The 13,307-nt window shown below is 36.1% G+C and overlaps 1 protein-coding gene across 1 annotated transcript in view; it reads left to right on the plus strand.

The window, feature by feature from the left end:
* LOC110452165 (MAM and LDL-receptor class A domain-containing protein 1-like) overlaps window positions 1-13,307 on the plus strand; it is a 137,468-nt gene that overhangs the window by 118,074 nt on the left and 6,087 nt on the right. Inside the window, exons 73-80 of the mRNA XM_021500526.1 lie at window positions 1,271-1,405; window positions 2,394-2,504; window positions 2,982-3,102; window positions 4,318-4,440; window positions 6,307-6,344; window positions 7,344-7,515; window positions 9,219-9,496; window positions 12,580-12,728. Of these exons, the coding sequence (XP_021356201.1) occupies window positions 1,271-1,405; window positions 2,394-2,504; window positions 2,982-3,102; window positions 4,318-4,440; window positions 6,307-6,344; window positions 7,344-7,515; window positions 9,219-9,496; window positions 12,580-12,728 (1,127 nt within the window). The remainder of the gene's footprint in view (window positions 1-1,270; window positions 1,406-2,393; window positions 2,505-2,981; window positions 3,103-4,317; window positions 4,441-6,306; window positions 6,345-7,343; window positions 7,516-9,218; window positions 9,497-12,579; window positions 12,729-13,307) is intronic.

Below are 13,307 nucleotides of genomic sequence, written 5' to 3' on the forward strand. Positions count from 1 at the left end.
TTTAAATGTATGACCTTGAATCATATTCAAGGTCACAAGGAGCAAATATGTTTAAAATATTTTAACAACTTGTTCTTAATAACCAAAAGGCTCAGGATGTTGATATTTAGTTAGTAGCATCCTGAGATGAAAGGCTATACAATGTGTTCAACATAATGACTTTGTTTGACTTTCAATCACAGGGGTGAAATGTTCTTAAAAAAATTAACAGGGTCTTTTGAACGAATTTTAATCATAAATACTGATATTTTGCCTGTAGCTTTATTTTAGATCACTTTTAAGGTTACAAGTGTGAGTTTTATACCAGGTGAGCGATGCAGGCCCATTGGGCCTCTTGTTTAAATAAAACCAGAGTTCAGACTAACCTGTTTTTGTACTCAGTAATCAATACTGTGCCGTCAAAACCATAAAAAAGTCTGTACAGGTTTTAAAAAGAAGCGAGAATTAATGCAAAGTTGTGAAATACCAACCTTTCGAGGTAGAACTCACTTTTACTGGTGAGATGTAAAAATAATCTCAAGGTTACACACTTAGTGAAACTTTAAAAAAGGTGCAGGCATGTACTAAAACTTTTGTCACACAAATTGTTTTTAACTATAGAAACTATAGTAACGCATAGGATTTCCAGTACAGATAAGTGTGACTGAATCTTGTTTTACTATATTCTGATTGTAGTCCATGAAATATACTTACTGAGGTTACAAAAAACCAATTGTATTTAAGTGCGTTCAGCCTGAAATACGTTTGTAAAATATCATGCCAGTTAAAATAAACCTACACTGTATTTGCTATTGTTTATTAAATTGACTAATTAACCGCTTACTTGGTCGGAAGATTTTTCGAGTAATAAGTTACCAAATTCTACCAGCTTGACAACCCTTATACATGTACATGACTGTATGTATATAGTAGATAATAAATAAACAAGTTCTTGCAAAGAAAATATTAGAATAATAATCTTCTTGGGCTTCTTCAGGCAGACTGATGTTCATTTGTCATAGATATATATATCTGCAGCTGAAGTTGGTCAAACAGAACATACTTTCTTCTTTCACCCACCCTAGAAATAATTTAACTTTACTGAGGAATACAGCATGAATGCAGTTCCTTCTTGTTACATATCCATATATTTTTATATTTTTAAATACAATAATGTATCAAAAGGATTTAAGAACGGTATTGTTCTACCCTATGCTACTCTGGTATTGTACTGTATGTGATAGTAGTGCCTGGTAGGTAGATTATTTATATATATATATATATTTTACAGAATGTTTTGCGGGAACCAGAGCATGCATTGCCCCTGGCCAGTCGGTAAACTCGAATAACGTTACATGTGTGGATAGCGATTTGTGGTGTAACGGGTTTGTCGATTGTCCCGGTGCTGTGGACGAGCATTTCTGTGGTGAGTACACGCAGCTGTCACTAAAATCATTATGGAGTTCATAAAACGTAATATGTGTAGGTGGTTTCAATACCCCATGTAACAGGAACGAGAGATTCAAACCCGGAACCTTCCAAACTCTAGACGGGTGCTCTGGCTAATAAAGCTACCTAAGTTGCCTGAATTGACCTAGTCCAGTTCCGCTACATTCCTCCCTATTTTATTTAAGTCTTCATCTCCAAATCGTTGTTCAGGTATGCCATTACCAAGTGTTGGTCACAGGTACCTGATTGTAACAGGAGAAAAAAGTACATTTCCAGACCGGAATTTGAACCTAGGACATTCTGAACTTTAGACAAATGTTCTAACCACTTAAGCTACCTTGTCACTGATGATCGACCTAAGCTAGTCCTGTTCTTGTACACCCCTCACTTAAATATCTAAAGATATGCACCTGAGGGGCACTAAAACCACCAAACCGCTGAAAATATCAGGATGTTAAGTTAAGTCGAAGTTCCTTTAACAGCAGAATAACAAGATTGCACTGTATATAAGCGTAGAGAAACTGGACTGGGTCAATCCTCGCCAACCAGGAAGTCCTAATGGTATAGAGTCTCTGCCTAGAGTTCGGAGACTCACAGGTCTTTTTGCTGTTATAAAATTGGCAAGCTTGTTAACCCTTGTTTCAAGCACTGAGTGAATGCTTAGCAAAAAGATACCTGAATCTGGGTTGTAAATAGTTGTGTCTTCAGGGGAGAAGACTATAAAAAAAGGAGGGAGAAATGTAGCAGAACTGGACTGGGTTCATCACTTGCGACCAGGTAGCTCAAATGGTAGAGCGTCCGTCTAGAGTTTGGGAGATCTCAGTTTGATATCCTGGTCCGGCCGTTGCATTTCTCTTTCTCCTGTTACATAAGTATTAAGTTATGGAATACTATGAAGTCCTGAGATCAATAACTGTCATTACTGGTGACAAACATTAATACATTACTGTTTATGTATATTTCAGGTAACTGTAGCAGCACACACTTTGAATGCAATAACCATAAATGTATCGACGAAATACTACGATGTGACGATCACGACGACTGCGGTGACAATTCAGATGAGCATCATTGCGGTAAAATTATTTTCTGTGATCAATATTTTACTTCATATATATATATGCAGTACTGTAAACCTATTTGAGCAGTAGTGTTATTTTAGCATATTCTGCTCTTTAGACGTTGCCTTTACTTTTCACCCCTGCAGACCATAATGGACTCATCCATATCAATGCATGGTAGAGTCTACTAGGGTGAAAGGGTTAAATTTTGGTTGCTACAATTTAAGTATCTGTTTATTTTTTACAGTGCTTATTTCTGTAGTTGCACCAATTCATTATTGCACTAGTCTGTTAAAATTAGATAATGAACTAAAAGTTTTGGTGGGCTAAAATGAATACGTTTACAGTGAGTGATTCACATGGTGCATAAAAAACGGGTATAAAAAGGATCTTCATCATTTTCAGTCAGACAAGGATTTTAATGCATAGACGAACACAGATGCAGTGAGGGTTTTTCTTGAAAAAGAACTAACCCCTTATTTTCTATTTCAGTAAAAGACAATACCAATGATAATACCATGGAGATCTACAGAGAAGGAAGCTGGCACAAAGTCTGTTACGATGGCATGACAGATAGTCTGGCCTCCTACCTTTGCGCAATAGCCAATGTTGGGTGAGTAAAGTCGCTATATTAATTTGACATTTAGACAGCATTTTGATTTTATCAAAAAAAAGGAAAACATGTATTTTTGTATTTTGATGCTACGTCACTAATGTCCGTGTTTTTTGGATTAAACTAATTCATACTGGTGCAAGATTTTAAAATAAACATTGGAGCTATATTTTCTTCCATCATCATCAGTATCATCATCATCATCATCATCTTCATTCTTTAGTCCTCAAAAATGAGAGTGGTATATTACAAAAAGGATATGTTTACATAGCAAAGTTGACTTTTGACAATATAATGTACAAAACATGATTATTTCAATTATCCATTAAGAAATAAACTTGTTGACAATTTTTCTGGTGTTACGTACATTTGTATGTCCTTACCATTGTCTATGCAGCAATGGTTTATTTACCATATTTTGGAATTTACATCATATTGGTAAATTAACTGGAATCAAAATTGATCTGTGCTGCTTTCCACAGAAAATAGCCACTATCTTTGGCAAATTCATCATTCACACTTTTATCAAAGTTATCTAGGTCTATGGCGCCTTTGAACAAGGTTACCAAAAATTCTTCTTCTGTCTTTTGTGATAACAGGAGATAAAGGTGAATACTGTAGAAGTTAATAATTTTGTCCACGAAAGCGTCTCTTCCAATGAACGTGACATTGAGCTTTATCTTCTTCCAGGCTTTATTCTGTCTTTGCATATTGCAGAGTTATCTTCTCTTGTGAGCAGGTATTGATTGTTACGTCTTTTGTTTGTGAGAGTAACGTCATCAATTTTTGAGAAAACGATGTAATTTTCTCACACAAACCAATGACGTAACAATCAATACCTGCTCCCAAGAGAAGATAACTCTGCAATACGCAAAGACGGAATACATTGTAGAATGATATATTATTTTGGCTGGGAAATATGTAGATTAAAAGGATAAATCAAAACTAATGTTTTGGAGGTGCCACAAACATGGATTTCAAATGAGTCACACATTAAAAAAACACTTTACTTGATAAATGGAATACTTTTTTTTGGATACTTCGCAAACATTATCATTTACATTTTGTAAGAACTATCTGTAAAAACTCATGTTATCAATATATCTTTGTTTGGTGATCAATAACACAGAAATTAACTGCCATGAAACTAAAGAATTACTTAAAGATAAGTAAAGAACAGAGATATAGGATTTTCAAATCTTCTTTTCATTCCAGAATTTTGAAAGACTTTTCTTCTCACACCTTTACCTCGAATACTGCTGTGATTTTGGTACCCAATTCAAACAACACACGAGGTGTCGTCAGAAATTACACTCCTCAAACCTCAAGTTCAAACAGGTAGGTGTGAACAAATGTTGTTGGGCGTCACCATCCTAACTTGTTTTGTCCTTTGGGGTCATGTTAGTCCCCCTTTTGCAGAGAAAAAGCTATCTTTCTACATTCGCTCTCCCATACTCCCATACTCCCCACAGGGCTTAACCCTGGACCCTGACTTCCCCCATCCCCACCCCCACCCTCACATCTNCCCACCCCAACATCTCTCCCCACTCCCCCCTTCACAATATCCTGGATCTAGTGTGCCAGTATATACGTAGTGAACTATTAAGTCATTGATATTCTGGCGGGGGTAATTTTGTTGATTCCCTAGCCAGGGTACATCATATCATTCATCCACAAATTCATGTCCATGAAAATATTACAGGTTAAATTGACATGAAGGTATTTTTAGCCCACCATCATCTGATGGTGGGCTATTCAAATCACCCTGCGTCCGTGGTCCGTCGTCCTTCCGTTGTCCGTCGTCCGTCGTCCGTCCGTAAACAAGTATCACAGGGATCTTTCTCAAATTTTATATGTAGGTTCCCCTTGGTCCTTAGCTGTGCAGGGCAACTTTTGAGACTGATCGGATAAACGACATGGCCGACAGGCAGCCATCTTGGATTTTGATATTGAAAGTTTGTTATCGCTATTTCTCAAGAAGTACCAGAGGGGTCTTTCTCCAATTTTATATGTAGGTTCCCCTTGGTCCTTAGCTGTGCAGGGCAACTTTTGAGACTGATCGGATAAACAACATGGCCGACAGGCAGCCATCTTGGATTTTGATAGTGAAAGTTTGTTATCGCTATTTCTCAAGAAGTACCAGAGGGATCTTTCTCAAATTTTATATGTAGGTTCCCCTTGGTCCTTAGCTGTGCAGGGCAACTTTTGAGATTGATCGGATAAACAACATGGCCGACAGGTAGCCATCTTGGATTTTGATAGTGTAGGTTTGTTACCGCTATTTCTCCGGAAGAACTAGAGGGATCTTTCTTAAATTTTATATGTAGGTTCCCCTTGGTCCTAGCTGTGCAGGGCAATTTTAGAGACTGATCGGATAAACAACATGGCCGACAGGCAGCCATCTTGGATTTTGATAGTGAAAGTTTGTTATCGCTATTTCTCGGGAAGTACGGGAGGGATCTTTCTCAAATTTTAAATGTAGGTTCCCCTTGATCCCTCGTTGTGTATGTTATATTTTGAGACTGATCATAAAAACAAAATGGATTAAAAGAAGAACTAAACAGATCTTTCTCATATTGCAATGATCGATTCTATTTCTTTCACATTAAGTACTGTACTAGTAAATATGTGAAATGACAAACTCACTTTGAAGGTTGGCTTTCATACACATCAGTATTAAGTTTAGATCAAAAGTTACCTCAAGGTGCATTTACTGTTAACATGACTCGATCAAACAGATTAGAGGAAAGAAGAGAAAAGATCGAACTGACAAAGAACTAATGAAGATGGTACAAAGGTGGGCGACAAGATCCCTCTGGGATCTCTTGTCTTCAGGAGTTGTGCACTGCCAGTTAAATGTATAAAGTGTAACAGGAAAGATAGTAGTGGCTTCCACCAGGGATCAAACTAGCGACCCCAGACTTCCTAGTTGAACGCTCTACCACTGAGCTAAAGGGAAATTCCCTCTAACGCGAAGCTACATGTTGAAAGCGACCATTATCCTATGTGTAATTAACATCTGTCACGCTTGTATGTTGTTGTGTACGCTGATGTTGTAGATTTAAGTGACAACTTAAGATACTTGTATCAGTATGTAGTAACATGTATGTGATTGAGGTAATCAAATAAATACTGTATTCCCCCAAAAACATTTATAATTTATAGGTTTACATGTCACTTTAGCAATCATTCTTTCTGTTGCAGCTCCTGTAATGTATTGAGGATAGTTTGTCAGTCGTTACGTAAGTAACTAAAGTTATAACTGAACTTTTAATTCCTTGTCTGTCATTTTCTATGTAACCATGGTTACAGAAAGCATTACTGCATAGCAGGAATTTTCGCCTTAATTTGAAGGTGTAGCAATTTGCAAAATTAACACACCTAACATATAAATTATATAAAAAAAAATATTTTTTAAATATTGCAATGCAGCGATATATTTTATTTCATTACTGCAGTTGTTACAATATACCTGTGTATTGCGATATACCTGAAAGTTTTCTGATAAATATCGCAGCCGTAGTAAAGAGGTGGGGAAAATAGGGATACTCTTTTCAAATTACTATATATAGTTTATAATAATGAGAAATGTGTCTCATGCCGTGAGGCCTTCTTTTAAAGTGTTTCATGCTGCATTGAAAATTGTACTGAATATTTGACACATTCGCTCTGTGCCGATATACAATAAATTAGGTAAAACTTTGCTAAGGTTTAATTTTTTGCTTTTCAGTTGATAGACCTGACGTAACAGTCACTGAATATTTACCTCAATACTTGCACAGTATTTAAAGATGAAACAAACGCATGTGTTTCAATACATTAAAGTGATTTAGTTCTAACACAAATATATATATATCAACCTTTAAACTGGTTGTCATACAGACCTGTGGACCTTAAACTTACAGATTGGTGGAGTCAATCTATTGTTTGGATGAGTGAAAAATACACCGTTAGGTGTTTCATCAAGAAAACATGATAATAACTGAAAAGTGATATTAAGTGACATGATATTAAGTGACTTTGTACTGTATTGTGAAATCAATGCCCATTGGAGTTTTTTGTAGTAGCCTTATCGCACGATTGAGTGTTCCAGTCACAATCACCAAAGAAACTTTCACAGGGGTTGATAAATCACCCAAATTTTTTTTGCAAAATAATGTGATTGTAAATTAATTTTGCAAATATGGAGATAATTGCAGTATAGATATGAGAAGGTAAGAAATGTTTTTGTTCTGTTACAGAATGCGGTGTCCCTGAGCTAAAACCAGTACCAGCTCCTTTGGTATTTTTCGGTGATGCTGTTCCCCTTGGGGCACACCCTTGGATGGCGTCATTGCAGATATACGGTAGACACAATTGTGGAGCGTCTCTGTTAAGTCACCAGTGGGCAGTGACAGCGTATCACTGTGTTGAGTGAGTATCAGAGGAATAATTGTGCCTTCTCTGTGAATTCTGTTGAAAGATTGATACTTCCTTTAAAACTATAACTGTTACTTGTGATTATCCTGCCCTGCAGTGAAACGGTAGTGCCACATAGCATCATTACATGTGTTTCTTTATCTGTCTATCTGTCGATCAAACTTCAACTTCATCAGTCTTTCGCTTTTATTATAAAGCCCTTACAAACTAACCCATTCACCCCTAAAGTCACATTTGAATATTACCAAATTGAATACTGGGTAAGCCGATCCAGTTAAAAATTATAAATGGGTGAATGGGAAATATGTAAGTTACGTTGGGGATTGGGGACAGGTATATGATAATTGTTATGTCTGCCATATTTATCTGTAACTTTATAAATAAACTCCACCTCCTCCTCCTCTAGTGTACCTGCCATATTTATCTGTAACTTTATAAATAAACTCCACCTCCTCCTCCTCTAGTGTACCTACCATATTTATCTGTAACTTTATAAATAAACTCCACCTCCTCCTCCTCTAGTGTACCTACCATATTTATCTGTAACTTTATAAATAAACTCCACCTCCTCCTCCTCTAGTGTACCTACCATATTTATCTGTAACTTTATAAATAAACTCCACCTCCTCCTCCTCTAGTGTACCTACCATATTTATCTGTAACTTTATAAATAAACTCCACCTCCTCCTCCTCTAGTGTACCTACCATATTTATCTGTAACTTTATAAATAAACTCCACCTCCTCCTCCTCTAGTGTACCTACCATATTTATCTGTAACTTTATAAATAAACTCCACCTCCTCCTCCTCTAGTGTACCTACCATATTTATCTGTAACTTTATAAATAAACTCCACCTCCTCCTCCTCTAGTGTACCTACCATATTTATCTGTAACTTTATAAATAAACTCCACCTCCTCCTCCTCTAGTGTACCTACCATATTTATCTGTAACTTTATAAATAAACTCCACCTCCTCCTCCTCTAGTGTACCTACCATATTTATCTGTAACTTTATAAATAAACTCCACCTCCTCCTCCTCTAGTGTACCTACCATATTTATCTGTAACTTTATAAATAAACTCCACCTCCTCCTCCTCTAGTGTACCTACCATATTTATCTGTAACTTTATAAATAAACTCCACCTCCTCCTCCTCTAGTGTACCTACCATATTTATCTGTAACTTTATAAATAAACTCCACCTCCTCCTCCTCTAGTTTACCTGCCATATTTATCTGTAACTTTATAAATAAACTCCACCACCTCCTCCTCTAGTTTACCTGCCATATTTATCTGTAACTTTATAAATAAACTCCACCACCTCCTCCTCTAGTTTACCTGCCATATTTATCTGTAACTTTATAAATAAACTCCACCACCTCCTCCTCTAGTGTACCTGCCATATTTATCTGTAACTTTATAAATAAACTCCACCTCCTCCTTTAGTTTACCTACTATATGTATCTTTAACTTTCTTAATAAAAGATATATATATATTGGCTCATTAGTGATTATAAGTGGAGACTAATTCCTCCTCCTCTTTATCTTTTCCTTTTTTAACTTGAACAGCAAAACAAAAGTTAGAGAGTAGTCTCCTCTAGTTTAACTACCATGTAAATCTTTACCTTTCCAAACATGAACATCAATTTTTTCTTTGAATGTATTGTCTATTAATTTGGAGTCAATTTTCTTACAGAGGAAAATATACAAGTTCCCTTACTGTACATTTTGGTTCCGTTAATCAAAACAATTTCTACAAAGAGGGAGTGAAGGTGCGGGTTGCTGAAGTTATTGCAGCCCCTGGTGCTCTAGTCGCAAATTCTCAAATCCATGCTGACGTAGCCCTACTGAGATTGGATGATTCTGTGATGTACAACAGTAACATACGCCCAATATGCTTAGCTCCATCAACACGGAATGTGAGAGAATATGAAACATGCTTTATCACTGGATGGGGTCAAAATGAAAAAGGAGGTTTGTACATTTGTTACTTCAAACATAGTTTATTGGGCCATTTTATTTTAACTACCGCAACAAAGTTGATGGGGATGGGGTAGGGGTCTTTGGGTTATCCTAGAATCATTTCTGTTACAGCGTGTAGACATAATTTTGTCGGGCCTTCTTCTAAAGTTCATATTTATTTTTTACAAACTTGTCAACCTTTGTATGTGTGCTGCCATATGGGTTCCATTTATAAATAAGGGTCTTGATGTTGTGACCATAGATTTACTTAGCTGAACAATACCTTGTTATTCTAATTAAATAACTGGTCCAGTCTATTTAAGTAACGAGGTAACAATGTCTAACGTAACAAAGCCTGGTCCAGTCTATTTAAGTATCAAGATAACAATGTCTAATGTAACAAAGCCTGGTCCAGTCTATTTAAGTAACAAAACCTTGTCCGGTCTATTTAAGTAACAAAGCCTGGTCCAGTCTATTTAAGTAACAAAGCCTGGACCAGTCTATTTAATTAACAAAACCTTGCCCAGTCTATTTAAGTAACAAAGCCTGGTCTAATCTACTTAAGTAACGAGGTAACAAAGTCTTGTCTATTTAATTAACAAAACCTTACCCAGTCTATTTAAGTAACAAAACCTTGTCCGGTCTATTTAAGTAACAAAGCCTGGACCAGTCTATTTAATTAACAAAACCTTGTCCAGTCTATTCAAGTAACAAAGCCTGATCCAGTCTATTTAAGTAATGAGGTAACAAAGTCTTGTCTATTTAATTAACAAAACCTTGTCCAGTCTATTTAAGTAACAAAGCCTTGTCCAGTCTATTTAAGTAACAAAGCCTGGTCTAGTCTATTTAAGTAACGAGGTAACAAAGTCTTGTCTATTAAATTAACAAAACCTTGTCCAGTCTATTCAAGTTACAAAGTCCTATCTATTTAATTAACAAAACCTTGTCCAGTCTATTCAAGTAACAAAGCCTTGTCCAGTCTATTTAAGTAACAAAGCCTGGTCCAGTCTATTTAAGTAACGAGGTAACAAAGTCTTGTCTATTTGATTAACAAAACCTTGTCCAGTCTTTTTAAGTAACAAAGCCTGGTCCAGTCTATTTAAGTAACGAGGTAACAAAGTCTTGTCTATTTAATTAACAAAACCTTGTCCAGTCTATTTGATTAACAAAACCTTGTCCAATCTATTTAATTAACAAAACCTTGTCCAGTCTATTTAATTAACAAAACCTTGTCCAGTCTTTTTTAGTAACAAAACCTGGTCCAGTCTATTTAATTAACAAAACCTTGTCCAGTCTATTTAAGTAACAAAACCTGGTCCAGTCTATTTAAGTAACAAAGCCTGTGTCCAGTTTTGAAAAGTTAGATAATACTCTATACCAGATTTTTAGGTCACCTGAGCTTTGCTCAAGTGACCTATTCCAATNATTGTAATAATAAATTTGCCCTCATTAGGGTCATTACAGAGGGTGAAAAAAGGGGATATAATAAGGATTACTCAGCATTATTGTTACTTTGTCATAAGCACAAAGATGTTGCTGATATAACTCTTAAGGGAATACTTTAACTCATTCATCCCTGAAGTTTCATAATGAACTATTCCAAACTTTGATTTGGAAGAGTTCAAATGTGTCCTCAGGGGTAAATGAGTTAATTAATCACCATGAAACTTATTACAAATAGTTTGTGTATCAAATATCTTCTCATAGTTCAATTTTGACCTTAAAATATTAATAAATATAAAAAAATACCTGTTTTCTTTATAAAGTTAGAAAAAACTTACTGACTATAGTTTAAAAGAGAACATTAATGATAAACAGCAGTCATCATTTATAGTATTTATATTTATAAGGGCCCCGTATCGGAGATACGGGTGCCCTATAGTAATCACTCTGTCTGTCTGTCCGTCCACAAATTTTGTTCCTGGCTGATAACTTTGGTATTTATTGACCGATGTACAAGAAACTTGGTCAAGATGTTCAGTTCACAAAAATACACATTGAGGTAAAAAAGTAAAAGTTAAAGGTCAAGGTCATAAGATTCAAAGGTCAAGGTCAAATTTTGCATCTTTTCACTGATGAACATTTTGTTATGACATGATGAAGCAAAGTTGATCAGAATTAAACAAGGAGTCAACCTGACCAAATGTCAAGGTCATTGGACCCAAAGGTCAAGGTCAAATTTTGCATATTTTCATTGGTGAACATTTTGGTATGACACTTTGAAGCAATGTTGCTCAGAATTAAACAAGGAGTCAATTGACCAAAGGTCAAGGTCACTGGGTCAAAGGTGAAGGTTAAATCTTGAATCTTTTCCCTGATGAACATTTTGTTATGACATTATGCAGCAATGTTGGTCAGAATTTAACAAGGAGTCAATTGACCAAAGGTCAAGGTCACTGGGTCAAAGGTCACAGTCAAATTTTGTATCTTCTCCCTGATAAACATTTTCGCTATGACATTATGCAGCAATGTTGGTCAGAATTTAACAAAGAGTCAACTGACTATCTTTTCACTGATGAACTTTTTTTATGTTATTATGTAGCAAACTTGTTCAGAACTTAACACAGAGTCAACTGACCTTAGGTCCAGGTTAAGGGGTCCAAAGGGTCAAGGTCAAGTTTTGTATTTTTTCACTGATGAACATTTTGTTATGGTATTATGAAGCAAAATTGGTCGGAATTATAGAATAAGTCAACTGACCAAAGATCAGGGTCACTGGGTTAATGGTCAAGGTCATTTGGGTCCAAAGGTCAAAGACAAAGTGGATCTCTGACTTTGACCCTGGCTCTTGATGGAGGAGGTATATAAGGTGAAATAAAACAAATCAAAGCTAACAAATGAATATTGCACCGGTATTAACATTTCTGTTAGCCGAGCAAATATGGAGGTGGAAGGAAACATGACTCACATCATAGTACATGTAAAATGTATATTTTGCTTCCTTGCAATTCTTTTTGAAGTCCAATTGTCAAACGTCAAGCTCAGCTATATGGGCAGATTGCTTCTTGATGATTATGGGGGATATGTTGCCACAAGACTGGGCCCTTACTGACCTGTCAGTGTTCTAGTTGCAAAAGTTGATATTTTCTTTTTAGATTACCCAGATGAATTAATGGGGACTAAGGTTGGAATACTCCATGAACCGGAAGAATGCAGTGAAATCTACGCCAAGGAATTTACAGACGGCTGGTCAGAGACAGGCATTTGTATCGACAACCAGGATCCATACCAACCAGCATGCTATGCAAGTATTACAATGTATTGTTGATAGGTTTAGTCTTAACCCTTTCACCCATGTGTAACTTAAGTAGACTCTACCATGCATTGATATGGTTGAGTCCATTATGGTCTACTGTGGTGAAAGGGTTAATACCAGAAAATGTTTGCCCAGTCAATGTTTTGTCCAGTTTTAATTTCACCCTTCACATTTAGTTTCTATGTTTATTATGTTATAAGGGCCCCGTATCGGAGATACGGGTGCCCTATAATAATCACTCTGTCTGTCTGTCCACAAATTTTGTTCCTGGCTGATAACTTTAGTATTTATTGACCAATGTACATGAAACTGGGTCAAGGTCATTAGATTCAAAGGTCAAGGACAAATTTTGCATCTTTTCACTGATGAACATTTTGTTAAGACATGATGAAGCAAAGTTGATTAGAATTAAACATGGAGTCAACCTGACCAAATGTTAAAGGTCATCAGGTTAGGGATCAAGTTCAAATTTTGTAGTTTTTCACTAATGAGGATTTTATGACATGATGAAGCAAAGTTTGTCAGAATTAAACAAGGAGTCAACCTGACCAAATGTCAAGGTCATTG

Source organism: Mizuhopecten yessoensis, unplaced genomic scaffold (genome assembly GCF_002113885.1).
Source record: "Mizuhopecten yessoensis strain PY_sf001 unplaced genomic scaffold, ASM211388v2 scaffold6443, whole genome shotgun sequence".
NCBI lineage: Eukaryota > Metazoa > Mollusca > Bivalvia > Pectinida > Pectinidae > Mizuhopecten > Mizuhopecten yessoensis.